Source organism: Scomber japonicus, chromosome 12, assembly GCF_027409825.1.
Source record: "Scomber japonicus isolate fScoJap1 chromosome 12, fScoJap1.pri, whole genome shotgun sequence".
NCBI classification, from domain to species: Eukaryota; Metazoa; Chordata; class Actinopteri; order Scombriformes; family Scombridae; genus Scomber; species Scomber japonicus.
The window spans coordinates 23613017-23629159 of NC_070589.1; the positions used below are offsets into that span (position 1 = coordinate 23613017).

Below are 16143 nucleotides of genomic sequence, written 5' to 3' on the forward strand. Positions count from 1 at the left end.
GCGCGGCCTAAGCGACGGGGAGCTATGACGGAGTTCCCTGATTAGTGAGTTACCACGCAGAGACAAAGGGCCTCTGAAATCACAGGAAACAGAACAATCAAAGAGCCGGCGCACATTCCAAGAAAAGCATGATCCAGGACGTTGCTTTGTCTGAACATCTGATGAAAGCTTTAGCTGAGCCAGTGCATTGAATTATTAGTAAGGAATGACACATAGGACAGACGGCATAGCTAAAATCTGAAATGACTGAAACACATACATCAGATGCTATCTGTGATCGCTGTTCCTCACATTTTCCTGCTGAGAGAAGGAAAATCAAAAGACATGAATCCATATTTGGATAAGAACTGACCCTAATTATAACTCCCACACTGTTTGAATCGGTCTTACAACCTCACTAACAGGTATTTTTATACACTTGCAACCCTCAAAACTGTGGGGTCCCCTTCCCCAGCACCACCGGGCCCACACAGCTTCCCCCGTGAACCATAAGGTTCGGCCTGGACTCATGAAATAACCAGCTCCCTTTCCCCAAAATGGCAGCTCTGTTTCCGCAGTGCTGGCTTGCTGGATTAGAACAATTCCCCACCAGCCCATAATTTGTGGGATTCTCATAACATGACACACCCTGCCATACATTTCCATTATAACCCCATTTTGTCCTCTGATGAGGCTATTTCAGGATGAAGGGCATCTTATCCAATTTCTGGTGAAGGACCCTGTGAGGGGCTGCTTCGGGTTAAGGCCTTCACAGATGGACTTCTAGCCGCTGAATGTCTCAGATTTCTCCTCAATTGTTCAGTAGCAGGTAACAACAGGGTTGGACAGAAAACCCTCAATGTGGTTGCACAAATTCCAGGTCAAGTAGAGATGAAGGAGATCTATTTTTGGCAAAATGTGTTGTTTATCTCGGTGAGTAAAACCAGTGGGGAACCTCTTCCCCCACAAGTCAGGCCCACTTCTCTAACTTGTGGCTCATGTGGCGGCCGATGTAATGTGGTTGCTCGAGTATTTATTTTCTCTTTCTCTTTCTGAGGTTGATGTTGTGAGAATGAGCAGCTAACATTAATTAGCAATAACTAATTAAGGCAGAGTATTAGGTAATCTAGGTATTAGTATCCCCTGAGTATAACAAATATGATATCTTGCAAATCCGTCATTACAGTATCACATGCAGAAAACAGGACAAGCTGTGGCTCCTTTCACCACATTTCCAGGCCGACAGTGTATCAGTCAGGCTTGTGTAACACAATGGGGCGCGGGCGAAAAATGCCAGATGAATATAAATCTTAGTCGACCTCATAGTCTGCAAAAACAAATTAGGGCCCGGCAGTACCCTTGGCTCATTCAGACACACACATTATATACACAACTGGTGTACATGTGTTTCTTTTAATCCCTGATTTGAAAGACAACATTCGACATGGGCCTCAGTGAAGGCAAGAATGTGGTATCTCTGTCTTGAGCCTGTGTGAGGTCCACGCTGCTGTGCTGATTATAGACGAAGCACAAAAGAGAGATGCAGAGATGGAGAGACAATGTTAATGCAGTTCTCACATGTTTCTGCTTAGGCTGAACAGGAAGGTTACAGCATGATGCCAGAATGCTGAATGATGCACCCGTTTCCTGATAACGTTAAAGGCGAAGAAACTTCAACACATGTCACTCAGACAATAAGGGATATTAATTTTATTCCATTACACCATCACTCCATAAAGACAGCCTGCACACATACACACATGAAAATACACATGCTCAAAACAGTCAGACACAAATGTGATTGGTGGATTATTGCCAAAAGCTTTACATACATTTTATTTGCAGTCTCAAAAAGGTGCTCTACGTTGAGTAGAGAGGAACTGTGATTGTTCATTGCAAGCATGCAAGCTAACTCAGTTTGCGTTAACCCACAACACACAAAAGCACACGCACACACACTCGAAACACACATTTCAGGAAACTATGGCCAAACTGTGAGAAGATTCACTGTTCGAAAAACAGGAAGTGGTTACCAGCTGCACCTCTGTAATACTCAAAATACTCTGTCAACCTTTCAGCCAATGACAACCGATGTCTGAATATTTTAAACTCCAAAGAAGGACTTAGAGAATTGCTTTATCGAATCCTCGAATTCATGTTTTATTTGCTTTATTTGCATAAGAAACAGATGCATGTTCAAACAAGCACATTATTGAAGGATTCTCGTTTGTGCTGGAATGCAGCCCCTCAAAGAAGCAATCCCTTGTCATTAGAAAGTTTCCCTCTCACGTGCATGCAGGCCTTTGTTAAAGAATATCTCTATCCCTTTAACAAAAGAATGTCTGAATTGCATAATGTGCCAGTCAGGTAGATTAGTAAAGGCTTATTCCCCTGCACCGTGTCTGTGCTGCTGATTGCTGTGCCTCAGGTTAAACAGAGCAGCTGCATTTGAGAATGTCGTCCTGAGCTGCATGGCTCTTCTTCCAAATGAACGCACATGCATTTATGGATCAAGTGTGTTTATCCCCTTGGCCTGCCGCAGGTTGAAGTACATGACCTGTCCTGCTGTGGGGCTGTGCCCAGGCAAGCTGACAATTGCAAGGGCTTAAATGAGAATGAAAACAAGAAACGAATAAATCCAGCCAAGTGTCCTTATCTGAGAGGTTAGTGTCAGCGGCTCAGGGGACAACACAGGCAACAGGTCTTGCAAAGAGCTGGCGTGAGAACTGGTTCTGACAGTTGAGCTGAGCTGCAAACAAGATGGGTCTGATAAGTACCTAAGAGAGAGCTAAGGTGTGTTTTAAGTGGTCAGTCAAGGTTGAGTGGGTGGGGATCTCTTGCTCTCCAGAGGTCATGGACTCCTGGATGCCTCAGAGAAGCAGCCACTTTGACCTTTTGACCCTCAAAGTAGTCTGTGAGAAGTTGTCATAGGCTCAGATGTTTAGGAGGGATAGTTGCTCTGTGTCGGCTTTCCCCTCTCCGTCAGAGCACATGCTGTTGCTAAGCAGTGGGTGTGTGTATTCACTATGACAATACAAGATGATCACACTTTTTGGGAACAGTTGTCTGATGAATAAGACAGCCACAGAGGAGTTACATCAACAGTCCTTGGAAATGCTGAAATAGACCTGACTCTGCCTTGACATATAAAAAAAAATATGCCTTGAAGCCTGATTTGGATATGCATGTTGATTATACACAGTATCAGTTTAGACATTGTTTCTCATTTAAGGTAATGGGAACGTGTGTCCAAACTTTTGACTGATACCATCATACCATCTGTAATCCAACACTGTGCTGATGTCAGATGGTGTCATTTACTTAAATTTCATCTGCTATTAGTTTAATTTTCACTCCTCAACCTATGATAACAACCCCCCACCCCCCATTTATTTTTCACAAAAAGCCCGTAAATTCCAGCCTGATCAATGGTGGGCCCCATTCAGGAAGTGAGTGAAGAGGCACCGATGATACGAGAGATACAGGTTATTTAAGAACAGCGGGGAGAAGGGGGGTTTGTAGTTAACCAGTCGGGTGAGGCCCCTAAGCCATTACAGTAGGTTAATTATACCTTAGTTGAAGTGTTAAATAGACCAGTAACCTGCGCTTTGGTCCCTTTTATTGAAGCCAGGTGTAGTAAATAAATCAATTAGGTATGTGGCTTCAGAAGTAATTTGACTCACTTCATTCCTCGGGGGAGTTTTCAAAGCTATCTTAAACTTTATATTTGGCACAGTGTGGGCATTTTCAGTTTTGCTACAGTAATACAACATGAGAATATTTAAAATAGCTGAAAATTCTCCAACTGTAAACGACTGAACAGATTTTCAATCAGGTTTCATCAGTGGATTGCACATAGCCACAAAAGAAACTGCTGAAAGTCGAGAGGAAACCGACGTGCGGCTCAGCAAACCACTCTCTCCGTTGAGGTAGCACACTTCACAAATGATGAACTGAATATTTTGCATTGGTGTGGATTCACTCTGTGCATCGTGGACCCACCTGGTTAGCTGACAAACCACACTATAAACACCAATTCCTGTCTGCAGGCTAAGACTGAAAGAGGACACATCAAAATCTGAAAACTGCGCGTGCCAAAAGGTCGGTACACACCGGATCTCGTTTGTTTGTCAACCACAGGTTGTTATCTTCTCTGCCTTTTTACAGCCAAACCCAAAAATCTAAATTACTCAGTTGTAGATACACCCATAGCACCTGAACATCCCTCTTAACTGTTCTAACTGTCCAACGTTGAAAAGGTATTACTAGTACTTGTTACACCCAAAAATCACATCATCATGTCTATTTTTCTCAAACTGAACCTCTCAGTACAGTCATCATTATTAGACATCTGTTAAGACATCAGACATTCATAGTTTCCATATTCAACTGCACAAGCCAACAAGTGCTACTGAATGCACTAGATACTGTCTGTAAGCATCTTTCTCACCCCTCATCTGCTGATTTTTTTTTATGACAGTTTGACTCGGGGTAAATGTCCCTTTACTCTTTTGAGATAGCATCTGTAATGTGCAGAGGAACCTACCTGCCCCAAGCCCCTCACCTTCCAACCCCCACCCCTCTCTCTTTCTGCCTTTGCCACAGTTTGATGAGTTATTGACTGTCTAGGTGCTGGATGATTTGCGGGTGAATCCGTGATGATGCCTCCTCGCCTTGAGACATGGAGAAGAACAGACTTCACCTGTGTGGATTTAAGGTTTTGTAATTACTCTCACCAAGACCTGACGTTAGATATCAAAGCATACTCTGACTTTAAATAGCGAGGTTGTACAAATACGATTCAATGTCAGGGTTTTCTTGGAGTTTACTTCATAAAATCTCATGATCCTCCGCAAGTTCTTTACACAACAAGAAAGAATATAAAATAGTAACACATCCTATCACCAATCTTACGCCCCTGCCCTGAGAATGAGCTCTCTTCACACACATTTAATAACTTATAGTAGGCTTTCACCCATTGTTGCAGAGGCATCCTGACCAATTGACCTCTGCACAATGACACTTCAGCTGATGACCTGTCCTCCCACTTGATTTACTACACGATGACTGCCATTCACTACGCAATTCGATTTCTATTTCACCATCACATTGTAACTCATACTCCTTTCCCAAACAACTCACTTCTGACAGTGTGAGCTGTCTGAAATGGGTCAATCTTTGGGCTTTGAACTCTGTGTTTTCAATGTCATCCATTTAGCAAAAACACAACACCATTCAGGGGTACAGGATCAATATCCACTCTCTGAAAGAACGCGGTTCTGTGAAAACAGACGAGTACACTCAAGGAATCGTAACCAGGTGTAGGAGAGGAAATACCTGGAACATTCCTTAATGCAGGAATGTTTTTATTAGCGTTTTTACAAATGTCGCCATTTTAAGGTGTGTACACTATAAAGTGCAGTGCAGGCTGGATCACTCAATCAAGCAGAGCGTGGCTTCAATGGGGAACCTGTGTCGAGGCCAGGGTTATGCTATTTGAACAGCTGGCACAGTTTAGTTCGGCATGTTCAAATGCGCACAGGTCTGAGGCTGTCATACCACACAGGGGAAAAAAACACAGGCCTCCCCCGGTTTTGGCAGGATAGACTTTATACAGTGTCATCATGCTCAACGTGTTGTGCGAACAGGCGTGTTAAGCTGCTCACAGTAGATGGTTCAAAAATCAGTGCATCAAAAAAAGAGAGTTGAAAGGCTGTTAGTCAGAACATCTATCTTTATAAGTGTGGAAGTGTGCAGCTTTCAGTTGTCTTTTTTTATGTCTGCCGCTGAGCCAGCAACTAACTCAAGTCAAAAAATTTACATATTATCAGTGAAACCCCTGTCACATCCGCGCAGTCAATACATGAGCTTTTAAAAAAAAGTTAAACATTTTGGAAAACACACTTACTTACTATCTTTCCATGAGTAAGAAGATTGAATTAAACAAACATGCACACTTCACAAAATGTCGAACTATTCCTTTAAAGTGAAAAAACACACACAAACAACTTATTTTACTATTTCACTTCATATATCACAATTTGCACTGAGCCTGGCCAGCATTTTGAACTGTCATGTGTCCAAAGGCCAGCCTAAAAATGTTTCAGTACTTTCAGAGTGACCCACTTGAAGCCCCTGAGAGCCTGCCCATTCTCATTTATCAAATAAAAAGCACCTTTCTTAGCACTTTGCAGAGAAAAAAACAACATTTTCACAGCCAACGAAGCCATGTGTGTGTGGTGTGACGAGTGGGACCGGTATGATTCCTGGTGTTAACAGCTAATAAATTGGGGCCCATCCCCCGGTGCTCTACTGGCTCAATTATATCCACATGTAGCCATTATTCCTGCCATGTTAGCTGGAGTGGGCTGCATATTTTTAAAAGGTGGGTTTCCATAACACTTGCTGAAAGCTACGTTGGTTGTCGAGACACATGTTTGAGCTCTATGGAAGCCAGACGCTGCCTGTTTTAATGCAGAGGTGCGGTGGAACGCAGCAGGAGCTCTTTGTCTTCAAAAGTCTCACCTCAGTTATGTGTGTAGAGACGATAAACAGGTTTGTTACCTGGACTGAGTGGCAAACAAAATTCAGATTAACCAAAAGCCTTGGGTGTTTTAACGCTTTTATCGACAACTTTCTACCAATATAACTGACTGATAAACCTAGCTAATGTCAATGCAGACCTGTGATAAATCCTGACTTTAAATTGTATTTTAGTAATTAAATTGTGTGGTTAAAGACATTCAGTTCCATGAAAAGCCTTTACAGACACTTACAAACGAACAAGGCCTGAAGTTAGACTGGTGTCTCTGTATTCTCCAGTATCAACTGGTTTGCTTTTTCATCTTAACCATGTAAACAACCAGGCAGTGTCATGCAGCTGCCATACATTATTCAAATGAATGCAGTGTCATTAACCACTGTATATACTGATGGTTACTGGCTGCTCTGTTTGGTGACAGTTATCTCTAACAGTGAAACTCAACTGTTCTTCAGTTATGCTAATTCAACCAAAGAAACCGTGCTGAATGATCCCCAGCAGGTACAAATGTGGGCTCAGGACTATCTGCTCAGTCCCTGTGCTGTTTTTTTAAACAAATGTTTGAGGTTTTCTGAAATTGGAGCAGGACTGGAGCCAGCTCTTTGAGTGTCACACTGTTGGCACGTGCCAACCTTTTCTGCTCAACATTTCTCTCCACCCCCTTGTCCTTCCCCCATTTTTTTCCTACAGGGGGGATGGAGAGCCTCAATGCTATCATTCTTTGATTCTGTTTGAATCTGGCCGCATGTGAGCAGGAAAAGGAGCCAAACGTGCTTCCTGAGTGGTCCGGGGGGGAAACGCTGTAATAAGCAAGGGGTGGGCGGTTAAAAATAACCGGGCTATATAAGCCCGGAGCAGGATCCCACTCACTCTCAAACTCTCACTGACTCTCGCTCAGTCAGGACGTCCCGTGCTGGTACGGCGCTACCTCTCACACTTACACACTGTTTTTCCATGGAAGTTAGTGGAGTGTGCCACATGATGCAGAGCTGATGTGTCCAAATCCTCACCGCAGTGACGGAAAACTTACAGACCTGACACAGACATGATGCATGCCTATATTCATGTCACTGACTTGAACAGTCCAATAATAACTTATAAGTGACAACATGGGGTTTCATCATGGACGATATGAGTCTAAATCTATACGATGAGCCATGAAACCCAAGCGTTGTGCTGTTTTTAGGACACAAATTACCAGGAAAATTCGCAACATTTAAGTTATTTATGGGAAAGTGTTTTGCAAGAGCAGGTGTATTAAAAAGCAGACTATCCTCAACAATGTATTTCATTGTCACCACTGCAAGAACATGTCAACTTCATGTCTTGACAACAACTTGACAACTTGTTGATAACCTGCTAACCTCAGTGTAGCTGCACAGATAAGTCAACAGCGATAGCACAAGCTTTACAATTGTGAAATGACAGTTGCCCAATGCTTAAACTATTGTGTAAATCTCAATTCAGGGAAAGAGATTTTCAGAGGCTTTTCTGGAAATGTTACATTCAACACTTATTTCATACGACGATTTCATTGGTTCCTCTTCTCAAGGAAAAAAGAGAAAAAAATTGCAACTTGCATGAGGCTGCAGGTCTGAAGAGCGAAAGTGACACTGTGTTTTGACTAAAAAGGACACAGGGTCAAGAATCTGCGGTGGGCATTGAATCCCTACCAGCTCCATGGTGTTTGTCCTATTTGTGACCTCTGACCTCTCTATAGAGGGGGCAGTCAAGGAGAGAATTTCCCTACAGGGACTAATTAAGCACCACTTCTGTATGAACTTACAAGACTCTTTCCCTGAAACCTCCACTGAGAAATGTTTTTGTGTGGGCTGGAGTCAGAGGAGAGTCCCACCCATCTTATGTGAGGCCCTGCTCATTCGTCCAGTTTGCCCATATTAAATTCTCTCGTCAGGTATGTACACTTCTCCACAGGAAGTGACGGATCAGAATGAAATACAAACCTGTCTCTAAAAAAGTCATGTGAATTAGTGCGCACTCCCTGCAAGGAAACACCAGACTTGGCCACTACACCTTTTTTTTTGTCTTTTCTCATCCCTTTGCTGCACCTCACAGAGCCGAGCACACTATGTACAGTTTTAGGCTACTCAAAAGCACATCTTACAGTCCTGTCTGTCTGCCATTTGGAGCTGAGAGATGTCAAGGAAGGTCTTACTACAGTTATGTTGAAAATCACCATCTGGTTGCATCATAACAATATACTGCAAAAGGGAGTGTGTGCAAATAATGGATAAACCAGCTAGGTTTAGTAGGTGACATGCTTGCTTTATGGTGACAATTTTGTGAAGAACGAGTAATGTTTAGTTTGTAAAACTGAATGAATGAGTGAGTGAATGAGTCATTGATTTGATAAATTTGTTTTTTTGTCAAGTAATTTCCCAGTTTAAAAGGTCACCAGAGTAATTTGAACTTCCTTATCTTTCTAGAATTTAGTCATGATCTGAACAAACCGTTTTGTCATATGAAAACAGCAGTTTAGTTGTCTATTCATTGTAGGGTTGATTCTGCCTTTATATAACTTGTATCCTATATGACCACAAATTGTTGCTTTTAAACAACACACACACACACACACACACACACACACACACACACACACACATATATAGATATATATATTTGAGATGTATGTGTTAACTAGTGAGTTTCAGAGGTGGTTGGTATGCAGATTTTGTTACCTTTTGACAAATCCAGGCCAGCAGTTTCCCCCTGTCATCTCGCCTTTATGCTAAACTAAGCTAAGCTAACCTGACCATCTCCTAGCTCCAACTATATATTGAACAGACAAACATAGAAGTGGTATGGATCCTCTTATTTAACTCACAGCAGGAAAGCGAAAAAGCTTATTTCCAGAACTATTCCCAACTATTGCTTTAAGCAAGACACCAAACCACACACAAAAATGTGAGCCACTTTGGCCAAAAGCATCCAAAAAATGAAATAAAATCAGTGAGGCTATGAAAGGTTCAGTGAAAAATCACACACACATTCAATATTCTGTTGAGATAGCCAGTTTTATATATTGAAGCACAATCAAATGTCCACAGACACTGTTGTTCAGCAGGTGCAAACCACCAATGTGGCCTTCAAAGACTGGAAAGGTTTTTTGAAATAATTAATCTATGAGATAAAAGTGTGACTATGAAGAGTACAATAGTGGGTTAACTTCCCTCAATTGAAACTGTGAAACATTACAAAGCGTTAAAGGTAGCTGAGTGACTGGAGAAGTGAGAGTGCCCTCGCTCTCACTGGTAGCAGAGGACTGCTGCACAGAGCTGAGGTCAGAGGCACCGGTCAGAGGTTCAGACATCATGTCGACTGCTCTGCTGCCTCTAAAAACACACTTCCTCTCCGGCCTTTACTGGATCTCTGCCGTGTGACGCATTTTCCACTGAACAGACAGCACAGATCAGGGATCAGGATGTGGAAACCTCACAGCTGCACTGACTGGTGATGGTGGACATGACAGCTTGATGAGAGGAGATCTGTCTGTCACGAGGAGCTGAGCTCAGTCATTCTGTGTTTGTTCAGATCATCAGTACAGAGTGCCTTTACATTTTTCTTTCACTGTACCTGTCGCAGGAGGGGAAGGGGAAGTTTGGGATTAAATGATGATTCAGTACGTGAAGATAGATAAAGAACAAGAAAACACATGGCCCTAAAGTATATTTATTCAAGTACTGTGCTGAAGCACTTGAGTATTCCCATTTTATATCACTTCTTACTTTTTTTGCACAACATTGCTGAAGGATATGTTGTAATTTTACTTCTCTACATTTATACAACAGAAACAGTTACCTGTTCCTTTGTTTTTTTGCAGATTGAGATTATTTAAATTAATTAAACTACAATGCATGGGATATAATAATTCAGTGCTATAATATATAATATTATCACTGACAGAGGACAGTCTGTCTGGAAAAATGGGTACATTTGAAACTTAAAGAACATTTTGCTGATAACACTTGTGTGCTCTAAGTGCTCTAGTATTGTAATTTACTATTTTTACACTGTGGCAGCTATCTTTCTTCCGCCACTGGTGTTGACTGTAAGATCTGATAAAACAGGAATAGAAAAGCAAAACACACTGAGATAGATGAGAGAAACAGAGATATATAGATGAACAAAGTGATGCTAGAGTGATTACAAATCTAGATATAATCAATAGAAGTGAATGTATGGGATTTAATCCAGAAACAATATTTGTTTTCAGTTCATTTCAGGAATGTAGAAATGACACATATGACAGAGTTACAGGTGACCTAATGACCTCTGGAACCAGCAGTGGTGGAAAGTACCTAAAAACAAATCTCAAGTACAATTTGAGTTGTACTTTATGTATTTCCATTTTATACTATTTTATACTTCCACTCTACTACAGTTCAGAGGGAAATATTGTACTTTCTACTCAAATACATTTATTTCACAGTTTTAGTTACTTTTTGATGAAGATTTGACACAATGGATAATATAACAAGATTTTAAAATACAGCACATTGTAAAAGATGAGACCAGTGGTTTTAGTCTTTTGACGTCTTACAAAAAGCAGTGTGTAGTCGGGGTCACATTTCAGATGCCTATGAGTTGTTAACAGCTCCACCAACTAGTGATTTTTCCCATTAAACTTCTCACATGGTTTTATTTCAATAAATGTTCAAATGATCCAATATTTCACCAAAAATCAAAGACTAGAGAAAAAGTCCAAAAACTGAAAACAGATGTGTATCAGAACTTTCTCTTCTTTCCTCTCCCATTAATCATCTCACAACCCCTCAGATCTATGACCCTTTTGACTGTGCGACCCCTAGGTTGGGAACCACTGGACTAAACTAGCTAACTGTATATAAAGTAATGTAAACTAGTTCCACCTCTAGCAGCTACAACAGTAACATGCTGCTCTAACACTGATGCTTCACTATTAATATTTTAAAGATGTCATATATAATAATATATCAGTAAGAGGGACCAAAACGCAACTTTTACTGTCATAGAGTATTTTACATTGCTGCATTTGTACTTTTACTTCAGTAAAGGATCTGAAAATGTCCAGCACTGAGAGCCAGTGGGGTCCTGCTGAGAAAACCATCAGACAGTCCTCATGTCAGAAACCAGATCTCTCAGGAGAAACAGAAACAGACAACAGTTGTAATGTAAATTTGACCCTCAATCGACACTGCAGTCCCCCCAGCCCCCATCCCCGTCCGTCCGTCATTAACACCTGAATGGGATGTTACCTTAAATCGTGTTTACATCAGGAGTGGTTAGAGCGTTAAAAAGCCGTGAAAACCGTTTCAGACTACCCTGGCGCCTGTTTGGACAAGCCTGCTGTGACAGAACAAAACCATCTTCCATTAATGATAATGAGCCGAGAGCTGAACGCGCCAAACAGGTGGAGGCAGCACTTCACTCAGCTCAGAAAATCATTTTCAACTCTCACTGACCTGTACACTCTACTTTTTTTTAATGATGATGAAACCAGTTTCAGAGTTCAGTTTAAAAAGTTAAACAGTTAGTGATGATTCATTTTTCATTATAATGGAGAAAAATAAAGAAAACTATAGGCTATGGGGAAATTAACAAACAGTGTGTGCGCGTGCGTGTGTCATAAAGGATGATTACATAACAGGCTGCCTTTTTGTTGTTAAAATTATTAACGATCTTAACTTCTAGTTTAACCCTCTAAACATTTTAACTAACTATTTTATTTCATTTTATTACCCTAACAACAAACACACCTCTTCAAGTTATGATTGACTGAAGTACTGACAGCCTTTTTATTAAGCTGTTGCTAAGGTTTGGCCTTAAGCAATTTCTGTCATTAGACTTGTTCTTTTCAGCATATTACGTAAGTATCTATGGTTGCTATATTGCCCGTGTGTTTGTAATTTGCCTGCAACTTTTTTCCAACTTCAGCTCAGGTGGGTTGGTCTGCTGTGTTTGCGTCAGTGTGTGGGGGAGGTGCTACACTTTATAGACGGCTCTGCTCTCCCCAGCCTGTCACACAGCGCACTGAGCTGCTGCCTGCTGTAGCTGCTTTATAAAGAGCTAAATTTACCAAACTTTACGTTGTTTCCTGAGCTCTCACAATTGGCCAGGAGTAGTCGGGTTAGAGGGTTATAAGCTTTGGAGGACCTCCTACCACCACTCAATCTTGTTCATGACTTTGAAGCGCAACTGTGGAGAGGCGACAGTAAGATAGGCGCACAGACTGTAGTGCGACTGCCGCTCAAAACGACGCGACTTTAAACATAATTTTTTCATTATTTCACCAAACGATGGCCTTATCCGGAGTGATGCTGCCGTCATTTTCGACATTCTCAAACCAAAGAGAAAAAACCTGGGAAAACGTAAGTTAAAAGTTATATTGTATTGTGCTTTAAAATCAGTGAGTTGCATTAGTTGTGACTTTGTGGTCTCTTATGATGGTGATATTAATATATTGTTAAGTAGTTGCAACTAATGTATTCGCTTTTGGAAAACAAGAAAAAAAACGTTTTTCCTTTTTTTAATAGAATAAAGCTCAATCTAAATGACCTGTCCGCTGGAAATCATCAGTATCATATACAGTGTTTTATTTCACAGCAACATAACAATGATGCTAAATGTTATTTTCTATTCTTTCAGAGGTGGAAAGGAGAGATGGACAAAATAGTCTCCAGCAGCTGCTCCATGCTTGAAATGGTACACAACCTGGACAATCACAGCAAAAAGGACGACGAGGATCTGAGTAATTTTTTGGATCTGGATTTTATTCTCGCCAACACAACTTGCTCAGACAGCGCGGCAGTATATGTGGGCACAACTGAGTCCAACATGTACACGACGGAAAACTCTGTGCCACCCTTCCCTACAGACGACCACCGCTCCCCGCCACCCCCGTACGGCGCCAGCCTCATGACAGAGCTGCTCCGCTCCGAAGGAACCAACAACTATGGCATTACGCGCAATCCCAACATTCAGGGGAGATTTTATGTCAACACGACGCCTTTCCCTCGCGTGGACAACATCAAAGTGGAGCCATCCATGGACAGTTACGGCCCTGTTTTGGGCATGGTGCCCCAGAGCTGCAGCAAAATCAAGCAGGAGGGGAACGTTTCATGCATGATGTCCTTCGAGCAGCCCCGAGTGGCCATCTCCCCTCGGGCAGCCAGCAGCATGACCCCGCCTCTGAGCCCAGATGACCAGGGGGCTTCGGACTGTCAGGCACCGATGTGCCAGCCCATGAACTTCGCGCAGAAGTATCACACCACGGCGGCTTTCCCGCACCATCCTCAGGCTCCCCAGATGCAGATGACCTACCACGCTCCGCATGGTGCGTTTGGCATGTACGATGAAGGTCTTAGCCTGCAGCCAGGCGCGCAAAGAGTGATGCTCACACCGCCCTCATCTCCCCTCGAGCTGCTCGAGACCAAACCCAAGAGAGGACGGCGCACATGGCCACGCAAGCGCACAGCGACACACACCTGCACCTTTGCTGGCTGCGGGAAAACCTACACCAAGAGCTCACACCTGAAGGCACATCTCAGAACTCACACCGGTACGTTTAAGCTCATGTTATAATTTATGTAGTAGCATATTAGGACCACAGCTTTGCGTAATTACGCACAGGTCTTCACAGATCAAACCCATGTTTCCCCTTTCAGCACAGACTAATCATTTCCCCCTTTCTTTGTCCACGCAGGTGAGAAGCCGTACCACTGCAGTTGGGAGGGTTGTGGATGGAAATTCGCCCGCTCTGATGAGCTGACCCGTCATTTCCGCAAACACACCGGACACAGGCCCTTCCAGTGTCACCTGTGTGAGCGCGCCTTTTCCAGGTCTGACCACCTAGCTCTTCACATGAAGAGACACATGTGAAGTAGCCCTCATAAGGACTTGGGGTTCACAGGGGGGGGGGGGGTTCTTGTGATTCAACTGATGTATTTTTTATTTAAATTGTTCTCCACATGACCAAAGTCTTTTTTTTTATAATATTAAAATTAAAAAAGTTATCATTTTCTAATAATGTAGCTGGTACTACTTTGGTTATATAAAAGCTTTAGAAAAGCTTTGTTTGCTTTACAGCAGGCAGACCAAGAAGGGGCTGGCCCTGTATATACTACTCTTCATTGACAGAACTGGAATGCTGTGTTAAACACAAAGTGCCTTTCTATGACTATGCTACTGTAAAACTCTAGTGTATGTTGTTGTCGACAAGAGTGAAATGCTCATACAGTTGCCTATCATGTGCAAAGACAATGTTTTATTTAAACTGCCTCACTATTTGAATGGCCTGAACCTTTTTATTTTAAATGTGGTCTTATTTTGGGTGATATTGTCTTGTCTTGGATTTAGCCCCTCTGTACACTATCAGGGCTTGATGTCCTGTGCATTATTTTCTACTTAAATTTATATAAATATGTACATGGATTTTATACTGTAAAATGTGTATTTATTGTAAATATTAAAAAAACTCAATGAAACTGAACTTTTGGCTGGGGAAATCCTTACTTCAGGAAATCACACGCAGTCACTAAAGATGTATATAGTTCACACGTTCAATGAAATGGACCACATCCACCTACTCACTCACCCTTCTGCACAGCATTTGAAAGCACTTTAAATAGGTGCAGTGGACCTGCAGATCATCACATCAGTTACACTAAATAGGTTATACACGTTGCCATTGGATAACCACTTTAATTTTAAAACATGGGCACTTGATTTCCACTGTGATGTTTTGCAGCTGCAAGACAGTGAAGGGCAGCCGCTTGTGGGCTTAGCCTATAAATACAAACACTCAATTTCCATAATTACAGAGTGAGCTGGGAGCCGTCTGGACGGAGGGGCACAGCAAACCCTCATCAGGGAGCCCTTAGACTCCCTTTCTGATGGGTAGAAATTATAGTAGGACATCAAAGGGCCTTAATACTACAATTACACAGAGTCACTCTACACTACAGATTCAAAGTATGAGTCTGTGCATATTATGTCTGTATGGTGTCAGTGAGCATCCGCATCAAAGACTGCATTGAGCAGAGGTATCAAAGCCAGATGGCATTTTTGAAAATATTAAAAAAAAAAGTCTTCAGATACAGTAAATGGCAGGCCATTGACAAGTCTTCCTGTTGCTTTATGATAAAGTTTACAACTTTAAACATGGCTTAATAAACACCACGCCTTTCATGAAATGTGGTGTCCCTCATTTCCGCAGTTATCTTGTATCCAAAACTCACCCATAACAACAACATGTATAACCATTGGCTGCATTGTTCAACATATCCAATGATCATATTTAAAAAAAGAAAAGAAAAGAGGAAGTACACATCAGGACAAAAATATCTGCAGTGGTCGATGCAAATGTATCACTCTCATTTCACTTTTTTTTTGTTCCAATATCAATGCAGAACCTCAAGATGTATAAACTATCTTAAATTCACTGCAGTGTATTTACAAGAAACTTTTTTAAAGTAGCAGATTAAGCAGAGTTCATCAAAGTCCTTCCTTTATACCACATCATCTCTGTGTTACTGCTCCTTAAGGCCACAAATGTAAATTCTATACTCATGACTTATATATTTACTTTGCTTTTAAAGTAACAGATTATTTTCTGTGGTTGTTAC

The 16143-nt window shown here is 41.8% G+C and overlaps 1 protein-coding gene across 1 annotated transcript; it reads left to right on the top strand.

Moving 5' to 3' along the window:
- The first annotated feature begins 12556 nt into the window (after positions 1–12556).
- On the top strand, positions 12557–15002 carry LOC128368715 (Krueppel-like factor 2). The gene is made up of 3 exons (XM_053329570.1): positions 12557–12888; positions 13166–14078; positions 14223–15002. The coding sequence occupies exons 1-3, from the start codon at positions 12817–12819 to the stop codon at positions 14396–14398; spliced, it is 1161 nt and encodes a 386-aa protein (XP_053185545.1). The 5' UTR covers positions 12557–12816; the 3' UTR covers positions 14399–15002.
- The last annotated feature ends 1141 nt before the right edge of the window (positions 15003–16143 follow it).